General features: G+C 45.6%; 1 protein-coding gene across 29 annotated transcripts in view; it reads left to right on the plus strand.

Annotated features, from left to right (window-relative positions):
• Positions 1 to 15,449, plus strand: part of CEP164 (centrosomal protein 164) — a 109,406-nt gene that overhangs the window by 28,102 nt on the left and 65,855 nt on the right. For 14 of the 29 annotated variants that reach the window (XR_006276621.1, XR_006276622.1, XR_006276620.1 and 11 more), the window contains 6 exons: positions 2,501 to 2,611; positions 5,121 to 5,561; positions 8,203 to 8,277; positions 9,539 to 9,622; positions 13,542 to 13,627; positions 14,742 to 14,900. Coding sequence is in view for 25 of the 29 variants with exons in the window: in XM_043500835.1 (XP_043356770.1) it covers positions 2,501 to 2,611; positions 5,121 to 5,561; positions 8,203 to 8,277; positions 9,539 to 9,622; positions 13,542 to 13,627; positions 14,742 to 14,900 (956 nt within the window). In the remaining 4 variants the exon portion in view is untranslated. The remainder of the gene's footprint in view (positions 1 to 2,500; positions 2,612 to 5,120; positions 5,562 to 8,202; positions 8,278 to 9,538; positions 9,623 to 13,541; positions 13,628 to 14,741; positions 14,901 to 15,449) is intronic. The other 15 variants (XM_043500850.1, XM_038380601.2, XM_043500849.1 and 12 more) reach the window with 7 other exon arrangements.

Genomic DNA, 15,449 nt, shown 5'->3' on the forward strand with positions numbered 1-15,449 from the left:
TAACCAGACTGTTCCTGTGGGCATTAATCCCTTCTTGATGCTTTAAAAATTCCGCTCCAGCATCTGAGAGGCAAATTAATTGATTTTAAAATGCTATGCAGTATTTTCATTATCCTTTTTCATGGCACATGAAAAGTAAGCTTTCAAATGCCTGCTGCACTGGGCATAGTGTGCAAGGCGGCTTGTGTTAAATTGGATGTGAATAGGAAGGACCCAAGCGGTCTTCATCTCCAGAACAACAAGAGTTCTGCTGGGGCCCAGTTCGTCACTGAAATGTTAATGTAGCTAGGAACAAAGAGAGCTTAGCATTCCACTGCCATGGCAGGGCTTTGGGATCTGTTATGAAATGGCAGTTGCCCCCCGACAACCAGACTGCCTCATAAGAGCTAGTAACCTAGATGGATGTTACCTTGAGTCCTGATGGGTTATTAATGCCCCACTGGAAATTACCATTCATGTTTAATGCCATAAGATGGCAGTAGGAAAACATGTTAGCCAACTCTCTCTCTGCATCCCAAGTCCTTCTCTCACTTCCTTTTGATTTTGTAATAAAGCTAAGATCCATAAAACAGGCCCCACAAAGGAGTGTGGGAATGAAGTGATAAGCCAGTTTGCCTACAGAGCTGGTAAAAATTCACTCAGTGGATCAAAGACTGAGAATCCGTATTTGGAGACACTAGGTGATAGTTTTAGTGAAATGCAATGGTGCGGTGATGCTTGCTGGGAAAGGAGACTGAAAAGAATGAAATGAACTGGTTGAAAGAGAAGGAGAACTGAAAATAATTCATAGAAATCCCAAGGTGTGTTAAGGGGGGAGCTGGAAGCTGAGTAACTAAAACTGGGGAAGGGGAGTAGGAAATTCAACCAGTCAGATGTTGGAGAACTTGATTTGATTTTCTTACGTTTGTGCTCATGGAAACACTCTCTTTTTTTCTGGGGTTTAGGAGGTAAGGAGGGTGAAGATGATGGGGTTTGAATTGTCATTGTTAAATATTCTCTGAACTGATCTTTGAGGGATTTCTGGGGTAATTGCAGCAAAGATTGTATTAACATGACTGGGAATACAAGAGGACTTCAGGCTATATGGGAGAGGCCTGAAAGCTTCTGACTGGGGGTGACTGGAGAGAGAAAATTGTGTATGACATATAGTAGCAAATCATTCTGTACCTCTAGCAGTTCAGGGAGCTTTGGTGCTCTGCATTCCAAAAAGGTCTGTCTGCAGGTAAACATTTGGCATCACATGGCCTATCTAAACGATGGAACATTAAAATGCAACAATATTTTAGCAGATGGAAATGTGTGAAACGCAAGCCATCTCCATAAATAAATGCAGCACAGTACAGTGTGCTAGTGTGTATTAAAACAGAGACGTGTGCAGGAGGGAGTGTTGTGTGTTCCAAGGAAGTCATGTGACATCCATAAATCATCAGCACAGTGTTGACTAACTTAAGGGTAAGAATAGATAAATTGTTCATTGCATTATTCTCTCCATTGTAGTGAAGAGCATGGTTAGCAACTTCTGTAACCACTAGCCTTCTCTTTGGGCCAGTGGAACAAGCCCCTGATGTAGCGAGAGCTTGGTAGAACAGTGAATTAATCAAACTGAAAAGCAGTTTGAAAAGCAGAAGCAGTAAAACATGCAGAGCATGTACAGTTTGACATTTGGGAATCCAGGGTGGAGGGGCTTCTCACTGTGTCTTACAAATCATAGAATATCAGGGTTGGAAGGGACCTCGGGAGGTCATCTAGTCCAACCCCCTGCTCAAAGCAGGACCAATCCCCAATTTTTGCCCCAGATTCCTAAATGGCCCCCTCAAGGATTGAACTCACAACCCTGGGTTTAGCAGGTCAGTGCTCAAACCACTGAGCTATCCCTCTGCCCCCCCCCCTTTCATTTGATCAGCTTTGGCCTTTAGCCAAAGGTGAAGCTTACAGTAGCTGCTAACTGGCAATTAATTCATTTTAAGATGACTGACCATGTATCCCCATTTGGGATTGTCTCAATCATTGCCCTTTTGCTACCAGTGTAGCATCACATCCAGGATCTATCTCGGTAGAAGAGGCTTGGTAGAAGGTATTAAGTTAGACTGTCTCACCAGGCAGTCACCTTGGTAATCTGTTGCTGTCACTCAGAACTCTGTGAAAATCTCAGGTGAAGTGGGTGATTTAAATGCAGCCGACACTCTGGACTCTCTTCTTGGCTTGCATGTACATTATCTGTTTGTTGTAAAGTATCAAAATCAGTCCAGTTAGTTTTTAGGAGAGAGGGGACATATCTCCAGGGTTTGAATACTACTACTAGACCTCTTTTTTTTTTTTTCTGGAAACGTAATTTCTCTTGCATTTAAATGGTATCAGTAAGAGAGATGTAAGCTGTGAAACTCCTTTTTGGGGACTGTATGTTGGCACTGTGTGGTGTGCGGGGAGAAAGTAAATGAAATGCCTCTTGCACCCCCAGTTCAGATGGGTGGCAGCAGATGTGTGGTGTTCTGCTCATCAGGGCAGCTGCAGGGCAGCGGAAGACAATTGTGGTACCTGGTTAGCCAGTGTTGCAGAACCTGGGCTCCAGCACCTAAGGAGTTCTAAAGATGAAGCTGGAAGTCAGAGAGAGGTGACAGTGGATCTCTGCTTTTCACTGGCTCGCATGATGTCTCTGAAGCTTTGCATGGCGTAGAAAACAGTCACCTGCTAGTGCTGCAATAAAGCATCAGATTGTTGTTGTTGTTTTCTGGTGATTAAAATGTTGCATAGAAAAGATTTATCAACCTGAATAGAAAATGGGAAAGCTTTCTAGGCTAACATTGCAGATCCTACACTGCTTTGTGTGCTTGTCTTCTCAGGAACAACCCAAACTTGAGAGTCTGGCTTCAAACAACAAAAGCCAAAGAGCTCACATTTTAGAAGATTTTTGTATGTCATATGTTTGTTTGTTTGTTTTTTTGTGTTTTTAAAGCTAAATTCCCAGCATTATGACCTTTTGTGTTAAACTTGTTTAAATATCAACAAATAAGCAGCATTGCTACATTGTTTTTCATGGGGAGTAGCAATTCAGCTTTAGTGATTGCTGCTCGTAGTGGTCATTCATTTCTGTGCATCATGGATTACTCTATGAAATCCAGTCCCATTGGTACTGGTGTGTTTGCTCCAGATTTTTGCTGAACTTTGGGGCAATCAATTTATTTGATAGGCAGGAATTTCTCATCATTCAGAGTGTCAGTCAGCTGCAGGTAAAGTATCTTACAGCTTGTGGGAAGACCCACTAGAGCCAGTTACTACCTGACTGACTTGAGATAGCACCAGAATGCCTGGTAGAATTTGCTCTGCCCTTGCCAAATGGGAGATTTTGCATTTCTGCTTGCATGTAATTTTGCATGGTTCACTATTTTATAGAACAGCATGTAGTGATAATTCAGATATAACTTTCAAAAACTAGGCTTGCCTATGTCTGTTCTTACAACCCTTCTGAACCATTCCAGTGTGTCATGTAAACTTGCTTAAAGAGAAGTCTCTTATGCCCATGACCTGTAGACACTCCAGTGAATGCAGAGGGGAGTTGTTTGTGTTCATCAAAGGGAAGAATATACCTGTTTTTAGCTTGGTTTTGTTCTAGGAATGGAGAAGGGTCATGTTGGGCATGTAATCTACTGAACAGTAAAATACCTTATGAAATTAGAAAGGAAAGGGGTGGCCATCGCTAGGCATTCTTAAAAGTTAAGTTTCTTGACTGTTTAGTGGTGAAACAAACAAATTCCAAAATGGACTCACTCATACGATACATCAATCAGTGGCCAATCTCTGCTGACACAGTAACATCCAGGAATGAGAGAAACTTACTCAGGACTGGGAATCGTATGAGGTCATGTCTGGGAAACATGAAAATATAAAATTTTTCTCTCATGTCAAATAAATGCGTCCCTTTGAAAAGCCCTGTAGAGGTGACCAATGCTAATCGTGCATTTGTAAGCCTGTGCTAACGGGGCCCTGAACTGAAGTAGGTTCAAGTTTTCATTTTATCACTTGGCAAATTGCCGGTGACACTCTGAAATACAGGTGTGGTGCAGTGTTTGGGGAGAATATCCAGTGACTTGTTGCTCTCCCCAACTCCGCTAATAAATCTCCTGAGTCCTGCTGAATTCCCGCATCTGAATGGCAGCCTGCTAGACATTCTTCCAGCATCTTGGCATTCTGGGCTTCAGAGTGACACTGTTCCAGCTACCCCGTGGTAAAAATGCCTAGATAAAATATGCTGTTTGTGTACAGTACAAACTGTACAAAAACTTTAGCTAAAGCCTTTGACAAGTCTCCACAGCATTAATAAAACCAGTGAGAAGCTAAGAACTGTCAGTGACTCGGTTTGCATTCTGATGAGGGAACCTTTCCCAGCTGTCTCCTGGTGGTTGTACTTTTTGCTGTGAGTTTCCTGAGCTGCCTGGCTACTATGAGATGCTGCTGAAGCTTTGGGTGACTAAGCTTGTTCAGATCATGTTTTCCAAGTCTAATATGTCCTGTTCATTGGACCTCAGGCTAGACTAGCTCCTTTGCTCTCATTGGTATCCCTTTTCCAGTTTTATTCTCATTCTGGGCCTGAAGATTGTGGGTTAGAATCCTCTGTCTGTTCTTGGCCTGGCACTGAAGGTAGACAATGCAGTGGGCATATCCTGTTTACCTGGTCTAGGTGACTGTTCCAGGCAAAAGTTAAAAAAAACAATAACACTCTTTCTTTCAAATTGCCTTCTCTTACTAAACAGATTGCAATGTCTAGGGCTGTGTGTGAGAGCTAGTGAGGGGCATGTAATGACTAATGTGCTGGCCTCTGGTCCCTGCAGCATCGGACGCTAACTCGCACATCTTGGGATCCCTAGGGTACGAAAGCAGAATTCCAGCAAAACAAATTCCCCCCCCTCAGAGATGAGGACACGCCTCACAATGAGGTTCCTTTTCTCAAAGAGTGGGATAAATTTAAACAAATTCAAACTGGCCTTGCTGAAGTCACCCAAGCTTTGTGATTCCTTGTCCTCCTGTAGGAGAATATAGACCTGTTTTGGTACAAAGGAACCTCCCAGAGAAGGGGCAAAGCATGAGCACTATGTAGCTCTAATTGTGTTTAATTTGCTGCCTAGAAGGAGTCCTTGAAAGTGAGTCATCCTGAAGAAAGTCAAGAGTTTCCTTGGGATTCTGATGGTGTGCGCCCTCCAACTCTGGACGAACTGCTTAACAGAGATGCTGACAGCAGCCTGTGTGGCCTAAACAAAGAGGAGTCCAATGGGAAACCCATGGGGAATGAACTGTTAGAAAAGGAAGATATTGATGTAAAAGATGTGGTTTCTGTAACTTACAAACAATCAGGAGCTCCGGAGGAAAGGACAGCGGTGGGGACAGATGTGGTCAGCAGTCAAGGGCATCCTGTAGCTGCGTCTCCAGATGTTAGAGCTGCTGAGACAGATCAGATGGAAAGTGTGGCTGTCACCATTGACACCATGTCTGTCAATGAAAAGATTGTAAATGGAATGAGGGAAGAAGCAGCTGATCTGAAAACCGACAGCAAGCTGGATGCTGGCAAAGTAAGAAATCTGCCTGCATGGGCAGGGCTTGTTGTGAGAACTGCTGCTTGCAGCCTCTACCGCTTTGTAAGGCCCTCATTCAGGAGAGCACTTTAAACATGTGCTTAAATCCCATTGACTGCAATAGGACTTGGCATGGACTTAAAGTGAAGCATGTGTGTAAGGATTTCCTAGTAGTAATGCATTCCTGAAGTAGGGTGCAAGTACTCTACAAATTCCCAGTTTTGTCTCTAGAAAATCCCTTGTTTAATGCACATAAGAAGTGCTGTCCAGAGCATCCAGCAGGCAAAGATCCTGAACTGGGATACACATTTCAAACCTTAGAAGAGAAATAAGACTTGGGTTTCAGTGCTGCTATCTGTAGTAAGTAAGCTGTTTTTTACAGCAACCTAGTAGCTTTCTTTGACAGGGGAACAAGCCTTGTGGAGAGAGGGGAAGCGGTAGATGTGGTATATCTTGACTTTTAGTACGGCTTTTGATACTGTCTTGCATGACCTTCTCATGAACTATGGAAATACAACCTAGATGGAGCTACTATAAGGTGGGTGCATAACTGATTGGAAAACCGTTCCCAAAGAGTAGTTATCAGTGGTTCACAGTCAAGCTGGAAGGGCATATCGATGGGGTCCCACGGGGATCAGTTCTGGGTCCGGTTCTGTTCAATATCTTTATCAGTGGGTTAGATAATGGCATAGAGAATACACTTACAAAGTTTGTGGATGGATACCAAGCTGGGAGGAGTTGCTAGTGCTTTGGAGCATAGGACTAAAATTTAAAATGATCTGGACAAACTGAAGAAAGGGTCTGAAGTAAATAGGATGAAATTCAATAAGGACAAATGCTAAGTATTCCACTTAGGAAGAAACAATCAGTTGCACACACATAAAATGGGAAATGACTGCCTAGGAAGGAGTACTGCAGAAAGGGATCGGGGGTCATAGTGGATCACAAGTTAAACATGAGTCTACAATGTAACACTGTTGCAAAAAAAGCAAACAGTCTGGTTGCATTAGCAGGAGTGTTGTAAGCAAGACCCAAGAAATAATTCTTCTGCTCTAGTCTGCGCTGATTAGGCCTCAACTGCAGTATGGTGTCTAGTGCTGAGCACAACATTTCAGGCAAGATGTGGACAAATTGGAGAAAGTCCAGAGAAAAGCAACAAAAATGATTAAAGGTCTAGAAAACATGACCTATGAGGGAAGATTGAAAAAATTGGGTTTGTTTAGTCTGGAAAAGAGTAAACCGGGGCGGGGGGAAGGACATAAAAGGTTGTTACAAGGAGGAGGGAGAAAAATTGTTCACTGAAGAAGGAGAAGAAGCAACGGGCTTAAATTGTAGCAAGGGAGGTTTAGGTTGGACATCAGGAAAAACTTCCTAACTGTCAGGGTGGTTAAGCACTGGAATAAATTGCCTAAGGAGTTTGTGGAATCTCCATCATTGGAGGTTTTTCAGAGCAGGTTAGACAAACAAACATCTGTCAGAGATGGTCTAGATAATACTTAATCCTGCCCTGAGTGCAGGAGACTGGACTAGATGACCTCTCGAGGTCCCTCCCATTCCTACAATTCTATCATTCTATGTTCACACCATGCCCGGCTATCAGTGGTTTCTCTTGGCTTGTTTAGAGATGGGGCAAATGTGTAAAATGAGTTACCCGTTCTGATATTTACAGCTCCAAGGAAGGACGCTGAAGGGAGGGTGAGAGGCTAGAGGGGACCAAGCCTCTGGGGTTTGGTTCCAGATGTGGATTGACTCTGCAGAATGTGATCCCTTCCAGTACACATGTGACATTTCCCACCATTCTTCCATTGAGACCCTAGAAAGCAGCCAAGCCAATAAGCAAGGTGTTTTACAGTGCAGTCTCTGGTGAGAGTCAGAGCCTGAAGTGTTCCCATTCCAGCAGGGCGTGTTAACTCTGCCCCCTGGAACTGGGTCCAAACAGATGCACAGTGTCCAGTCCATAGACAGCATCTCCCAAAAGGCCAATTCCTCGCCAGTCTGGCTCAGGTTCATAAAGTTAAGCATGTGTGTAAGTTTTGCAGGACTGGGGCATAGGGCACATTCCTGTACACTCTTACCCCCAGGAGTTGTACTTGCTTCTGAGCATAGTCCTTTTAAAGACCATATGCTGCTCACGGTGGTAGATGCTTCTGTTGTGTGTTCCAGGCATTCAGGGCAGAGTGAGATCTGGAGTGGGAGAAATAGCGAAGCTAGGTGCAAGGCTTGAGTTGGGAGCCAGAGCAGCAGGCTGGACTTGGGGAGGGAATAATGGTCAGAATTGGCAGTGGTTGGAGTTCTGAAGAGCTTTGCAGGAGAAGTGGAGGAGCATAAGCACTGTACGAACACCATTCATCAGGGGATGTCCAAATGTTGTGGAGACAATCTGAAGAGCACTTCTTTACCCTTTCCAGCCCCTCCTCCTTCCAAAAGCCCTTTCCCTCTGCAAAGTGGTGTCTTGTGCTTGTCTGTGGGTCACAGGCTTAGAAATGACTTTCGTGTAGCGTCTAAGAAACTTGGGTGCGTCTCTCTGATACGTACAGATTGGATTTGTTTTCCTAGTACCTGTAGGTCTGCTTTGTGTTGGAAATGGCCATGTATACACACACTGAAATGTAACAGTATCAATTTTGGATTTTTAAAGGAGTCCGAGGACAGTGAGTACATGAAAGAATTGCAGGTTTCTGACCGTTCGGATCATGAGCTGCTTCGTCTGACGGTGAGTCCTTGGGCAACAACCTTGTGTTCCTCTCTGAGCACTCAGCAAAAGAGTCCTCAGGTCTCCTGCAGTCCCCTATCCCTGTCTCCCCACTGCTGGGAAAGAACTTCACAGCATGGCCCAAACCACCACAATATTTTGCACTTGCTTAGCCTTGCTTCCAGGAGTCTCCAAACACTTTTTAAAGGCTTGGCTCGGTATAACTCCATTTCACTGCTGGGGAAACCCAGACCCAAGAGCTGATGTGTCTGGACTGAGGTTCTGCTGTGAGTCAGTGGTAGAGTTGGGAAGGCAACCCAAATCTGACCCTGGGGATATCCAGAGCTGTGAGCCACTGCACTACCCACCACCTCTGCTGGAGATTGGACTGTGTATCCCTCCCTGCCTCCCCAGCAAACTCCTCTACGCTCTTCCAGCCCAAACCTCGCCTGGCAGGTAGCAGTCAGTGAACTCCAGCCCCGAGCTCCTCAGAGACGGTTCTCTTTGACACACAGACTCTGTCACCGTTTGTTCACAGAGGATATTAAGTTTGCTGCTCTGTTAAAGCGTTGTTATATTGCATCTTAACTTAACTGGGGTATACACCCCTCCCTTAAAGCACAGCACTGAGTTCGTTTATAGCAAAAATAACATGAATTCATGAACAAAAGGATATAGGTTAAGTGATATCAATTAGTGGGATAAAGGTAGAAATGGTTACAAGCAATTAAAAGTGAAAACAAGAAGACTAAAACTTAATCTAGCAAGACTACAGTCTTTTGTTCAAGATGTTTTCTCTCACCTACAGTCTGTTTTCCAGATTTTACTGGCCAGGATCCATCACAGAGCTCAGACTGCTTAAAATCAAAATGACCAAACTGGGTCAGACCAATGGTCCACCTAGCTCAGTATCCTGTCAGCCAACAGTGGCCAATGCCAGGTGCTTTAAAGGGAATGAACAGAACAAGGCAATTATCAAGTGACCCATCCCCCATTGTCCAGTCCCAGCATCTGGCAGTCAGAGGTTTAGAGACACTGAGAGTTCTGGGTTGCATTCCTGACCATCTTGGCTAATAGGTCGATCAATGGCTATCTCTTGTTTTCTCTACACCATCCTTGCTGTTCAAATTTCAAATGTTCTGAGCAACTCGCTCTCACTGTGCAGAGGTGGGAAGGATATCCCTGACTGTGGTAGGTCTGTGCTCTGACTTCTAGGGATCACTGTTAGAACCTATGTACCCACCTGAAACCAGCCCCTTCTCCTTTTTTTTTTTTCTTTTAGGACTTTGGTTTCCAAAGTCAGATCTCTGAGCAGATCCTGGATATGGGTATTCTTTCTGCTACTCTGGACAGCCCTAAGGTTGAGGTGAGTGGTGGCCATGTGGTCAGCGAGGAGCTGTGGACGGGGGATAATGTAACGCTGGCACTTGCTCTGAGCTTCTCATATGAGGCTGTCTGAAGGGAAACAGAAGTGCAGTGTGGAGGCCATACAATAAATAGTGGAATAGCTGGGCTTAGAACCACGATCTGCTTGAGCCCCAGTGCGGTGCCCTGTCCATGCTGAATGCAAACCGCAGCTAAATGCAGAGGCAGCTGCAATATGTTCCTTGGCTGGAAAGTTGGTTCCCATTTAGAGCCAGCGTACGCATACCTTGTAGTGTCTGTGTATGGGCATGTTGCCTTTCCTTGGGTCCCTCTTTCTCTGGTGATTGCTGGTGGGACGGTGAGTGTATTTTATATTTTCCTGCTGTGTGCGTGTGTGTGTTTCTCTCTTTCTTTCTCCTAAGTGGATGGGTGGAATTTGGATAATGGAAAACAATGGCAGGGAAAAAATAAACAAATGTCCAAGAAAACCAGGGGCTGACTTGCTTGGACAGATGTCAGTACGAAGAGGTTCCGGCGTCTTACATTTTTTGTGTGTGTGGCCTAATTTGTTGGGAAAATGAGACCCTCTCTCTGGGTCAATGTGGCATGTGAACAGAGGTGTGTGTTTGTGGTGTGGCGAGTGTGTGCAGTTACCACATCCAGGAAGTGACTGAATGAGCGCAATTCTGGTTGAAGGAGGTTTTTGGGCATCTGGAGGTTTTATCTCTCTCTCTCCAGTTTGTTACCAAACCAATTTTTCAGCCCCCACAAGCCAATTTTACCTCACCCACTGTACGAGGTAAGCTTGGCAGTGCATCAGCTGAAGGAATGTGCTGCACTGTGTGTCAGTAAGCATTGGGTCGGGGCTCCAGCTGGGGTTTACTCAGCCTTGATCTGATTGTAAGTGAGTCGATCAGCCGAGTGGAAGACACCCCAAGTGGCAAACTCGCCACCTGTCTGGCAGAGAGTAGAAATCCAAGTTTGCTTAGGTGGCGTTTGGAGAATACACCTGTCCTCTTGTGCCTAATAATGAAGATAATCGGGTGTGAAAGGAAAACAAAATATGTGCCTGCTGTATATTTTCCCCTCTCCTTTTTGCTACAGCATAAGTATCATGCATACAAATTCCTCGTTGGATCAGACACATTTTTGAGTTTATTACAGCCTTGTCTCTAGGAAAGAGAGGTGGGTTTGAAATATTGCCCCCTGCAGAACTGCAGCTGCTCCTTTGTGTCGAAAGAGGATGTTTTCAAATGACACTTCTGGTTGCTTAGAATGTGTTTATTTCTACATAAAGGGCTTGCTTTTGCTTTGGCAAAATATCCTGTTTCTTTAAATAAAATTGCCTGTGTGACAGCTGAGCGACCAGTGTTAGGGTTTGCATTTCTCAGTGCGTACCCTGTGTCGGGATCTGCAGTAGACGAGCTCAATGGCTCAGCAGAGGCCGTGTTGTTTGTTGTCTAGAGTAAGGGATTGGACTCCCCCACTCATGATGAATAAGGCACTGCACTCTCCCCACCCTGCCCCCGAATCCTCCTTTTATAGATGGGGCGAACACCTACCTGGAGGGAGGGTAGAATGCTCTGGGGTTTGCCAAGGGCTTTGAGATCTCCAATGAAGATTTTGTATAGACTGGAAATATTTTTTCTGGCCTCTCTTTAGGGCTGGAAGGGAGGGGATTTCTCCTCTGCAGGTTGATGGTGGTGATTTTCATTTGACTCGGAGAACAACATTATTCATATTGGTCTGATCTATACTAGCATTTTCCCTCCAGGTGTTCCCATTATTGCTACGCCTGGCTCAGCTCCAGCGGTGTAGCTAGAGTGGACCAGGTGCCACAGCCGCAGCCATGTTAACCCTTTGCTGTATAGACTGGCTCTGAGCAGGCTTAGAGGACACGGTGTTTAAGCTGCTGACATTTGGCTCCACCAGTGAACCTGCATCAATGGTAGCAATAGTGGTAAAAGGCTAATAAAGAAACAGGCACAGGGCCTGGTCTAATCGCCTTCGAAGTCAATGGGAATCTTTATCTTGCCGTCTTTGGGTTTCGTGCCCTTAGAAAGGAATTGGGTTAGATTTACCTCTTGGAGAACAGCTTGTCATTTCTCCTCCCCTTCCGTCTCACTCTCAATGTTGTGTTTCATCCTGAGTGGTTTCGCAGATCTGCGTCCCAGCGGAACAGGAGACCAGACTAATAATACCACTTCACTATCATCCAGGATCCCCACTGGACGGTACTGAGGTATGGGGAGGGGAAGGGACTTGCCCAAGGTTGCACAGTGAGTCAGTGGTAAAATCTGGATTTAAACCCTAAGTCTCCTGACTCTCAGCCGCCAGCTCAATCCACTAGCCCAAAGCCGTCCCTGGGGCTAGAATTCTGATGCCCTGCAGAAGACACAGGCTAACCCCAGCTTTTAAAAATGAACCGAAGCAATTCCTTTAATTGCAGTGTCAAGGGGTGTAGGTCGCTCTTTTCTTTTTGCGAATACAGACTAACACGGCTGCTACTCTGAAACCTCCAGTTAGAGAGAAAGAGACCAAGTGAGAGCCCAGTGGCAGCTATAAGTGTGAGACTCCCCACCAATTACTGTAGTAGGGGAATGAGATCTTTCTATGTATAAAAATAGCCATTTGTGCTTTCAAAGGTGACAGTAGCGGATGCCATCTGAAGCCAGGGGATGTTTGCTGAGCTACCTGGTTTTTGGGACCTGAAGCCATTAATTGCACCGGGCAGGAGAGAGGGCATGAGAGGGAGCTGCCTGGGAGAGGTCTGACTGGGTTGATGTGATGAGAAGTGACAGCACTAGGAGGGAATCCTTCTGCTCTTTGCTTTGCTAGAAATTTGCATAAATCATTGCTATTTATAATTTCATTTTTTTTAAAACGTTGGCCCTGCCGCTTGGTGCACTTCCATATGGCAAAGTCACCGCCTCAGCTCCGGAGCACTCCGAGAGCCTCCGATCAAGAGATGGGCTGTTAACACTTTCCCTCCCAGAGAGCCACTCCCCTCACAGGAGCAACAGCTGGATTGCAGGGAGGCCTTGGGTCCAGGACGTGTAGGCTTTAACGGGCCTTGCCTTGCCCTCCATGGGTGGTGGGGGAGGCTGTTTCTGATGCCCTAGCCTTGTTCTCATCTGTTGGCCTCATTGTCTGCTTCTCACCCCGCTTATGTTCCTAGGCACCTTTTAAACTTGCAGGCTCCCTGGTTTCCTCTCTCCCCTGCTAGAAGATCCCCACTTTCCTTGGGCAATTGTGCAAGGCTGCTTTGTGAACCAGGCAGCAGCAGTCACTCCAAGTGGATACTAGTGAGAGAGTTTGTCTCCATGTGGTGGGATCTGACAGTGCCTGTACACACCTGAGTCTGGCCCCTCATGATCTGATGCTGTCCTGGAGAGAAGCCATGACGTAAGACTGAGTCAGGAGTAAGGGTCTGTTCCCAGCTCAGCCACTGACTCCTGCTCTGAATTTGGCCTGTCATTTCACTTCTGCATCTCTGTTTCCCTTCCTGTAAAATTGGGCTCGGGACGCAGGCCAACATTTTCAAAAGTGACAAGTGGTTCTGGTGCCCAACCCGACTTTCCAAGGTGCTGAGCCCCCGCTCTCTGAAAACCTTTTCAGATGTGTCAAGTTGGCCCCCAAAATCACTAGACAGTTCAAAGCATCTTGCAAGGGTGCTGTTAGGTTTATTAGTGTTTGTAAAGTTCTTTGAGGTCTTTCGTGCACCAGAGAAGGACAGAGCATTTTGATTTTAGCAATTGCTTGGACTGCTTTCTGAGGGCCAGTTTGTTTGCTGCTTCGGTGTGGTGCTCAGCTATAGGGACAAAGCAGCACAGGCTTCCCTCATCTCTACTGCAGAGCAACTGTAAATTCTCAAGAGTAATGGAGTCTGCAAACCCCACACCGTTTGCTTTTACCTGCAGGCCCAGGGGCTGGGAGAAGAGGAAAAGGACCCAAGCAAAGCCAGCTTAGAAGAAGAGCAAAGCAAAAGAACCAAAGCTGCTGAGAGGTATGGTATAAACAGGCCAGTACTACAAATGGTGGATGTGGCAGTCTAGATCCCCACTGCTCTCCTATCTAGCCTATACCTGAGGCTATTGTAGTGTGATCATTGCAACCCCTGCAGGAATCCCCCTGTTAAACACCCCAGGGTTTCTACAGCTTATCTTAAGGTTTTTCACTTTCTTCTCTTCTCTTCTCTTTTCCCTCTCCCCTGCTGGGAGAAATGTTCTGACCAAAGCAGCTCAGTCTTCCCGCAAGTCTCTGCTGGGAGCTGAAGAATGTTTTCTTTGGAGAGGAAATGTGTGTTAGAAACCTAATCTTCATGTGTAGTTTCAAAGTATTCTGGTTTGTTGGGCATTTGGGAGCCATGGTTCTGTGCCCTAGTGCCGAAGATGGCTCTGTTCCAAAAAGGGTGATGGAGAGACTGATCTGCAGTAGTCCTTACGACCCGCCGTAGACACTGGCGAACCCATTGAACTTGTGCTCTGAGATGTTGCTCATATGAAGGTTCCCTGAAAATACATTCTCTGTGCAGCAAACATCTTATCACTCTATACCTGCTTCCCAAAGCTGTGTGTTCACTCTCTTCATTCTTCATTCCTCCCCTCTGCTGGTAAAGCTGCTTTGTACTTGTCTGGTGTCTCTTGTCTTTCTGCTTCTAAGATGCTGTAGGACTGTAGATATGGGCATGCCTGCCAGTATTTCTAGCTGTAGTTCAGATACAGTATAGATGTTGCAAATGGGGTTGATTTGTTTTCAAATATGCTTTGGGAAATTCTCCAAGGACTTGGAAAAGAAGGGAAATTTTCCTTGGAAGGGATTCAGCATTTAGAGATTGACAGACACTCACTCATACCCCCAGCCACCTATTAGTCTTTCAATGCTTGCAACTCCTACGCTGGTTTGGATGATGGAAGGGAGCTGTTGTTTTGCCCTTAGGCAACAACAGTGTTGGACTAACTAACTGGTACCCTTGGCAGGTATGCAGTGGTGTTGCAGATGTGTGCATCCCTCACTCTGGCTTTGCATCCTAGTCTCCCTCCATCCTGTTGAAATGGAGCAAGCAGTAGAATCCACTTTTCACTAATCTGTTATTCTGTTACCTTTTTACTGCCGCAAAGTGAGAGGGACCAGCGCCTCTTCAGTGCTTGCGAAATGGCTGAAGAGAAGTGTTTAAGTTTAAAGAACACCAGCCAGGAAGAGACTGCTGCCCTGGAGCAAAAGGAGGGATCGCTGGATAGTCTGACCAATCCGGAGGAGCCTGCAGCCCCTCACCAGGCGTAAGGGCTCGCATTAAATTCCTCTGGCACTCTGAGCAGGAGAGTTCTTGCCTTCTTGTATGCAGTTCTCATATGTGACCCTTGCTGAATTGAAGATGTGGCTTGGTGCTTTGTTGAGATTCTCAGTTGGCACTAGGAGAATGAGTTTAAAAACGAGCACTTTAGTGTGCAGCTCCTAAGTGCACATGTTCTTAAGGCGCTGTTTTGCTGCCAGCCCTGCAACCAATAACCCAGTGTGTCAATTGTCTGTATTAGGGAAAATGAATTAGCTGCTGTTCTTGCCCAGCCATTGGGCCTTAGAGTCCAGGCTTCATGATCTAGTTACTGAGCGTTGGAAAATTCAGGTGACGAGTTAAATCATCAGGTTCATTCCTAGGCAGTGCAGAAATGATTGAAGCAAGATTTGCTCACTTCCTGCTTGAGAGAGAGCACTTCAGCATCTCTGTGTTGTTAGAAAGGCCAACCATGCCTGTCTAGTTTTATGCCAGAGAGCTGATTTCTCAAAGTATAATTGTTGAGCACTGCCGAGACCAGAGCCACCAATATCAA

This window comes from Dermochelys coriacea, chromosome 22 (genome assembly GCF_009764565.3).
Source record: "Dermochelys coriacea isolate rDerCor1 chromosome 22, rDerCor1.pri.v4, whole genome shotgun sequence".
NCBI lineage: Eukaryota > Metazoa > Chordata > Testudines > Dermochelyidae > Dermochelys > Dermochelys coriacea.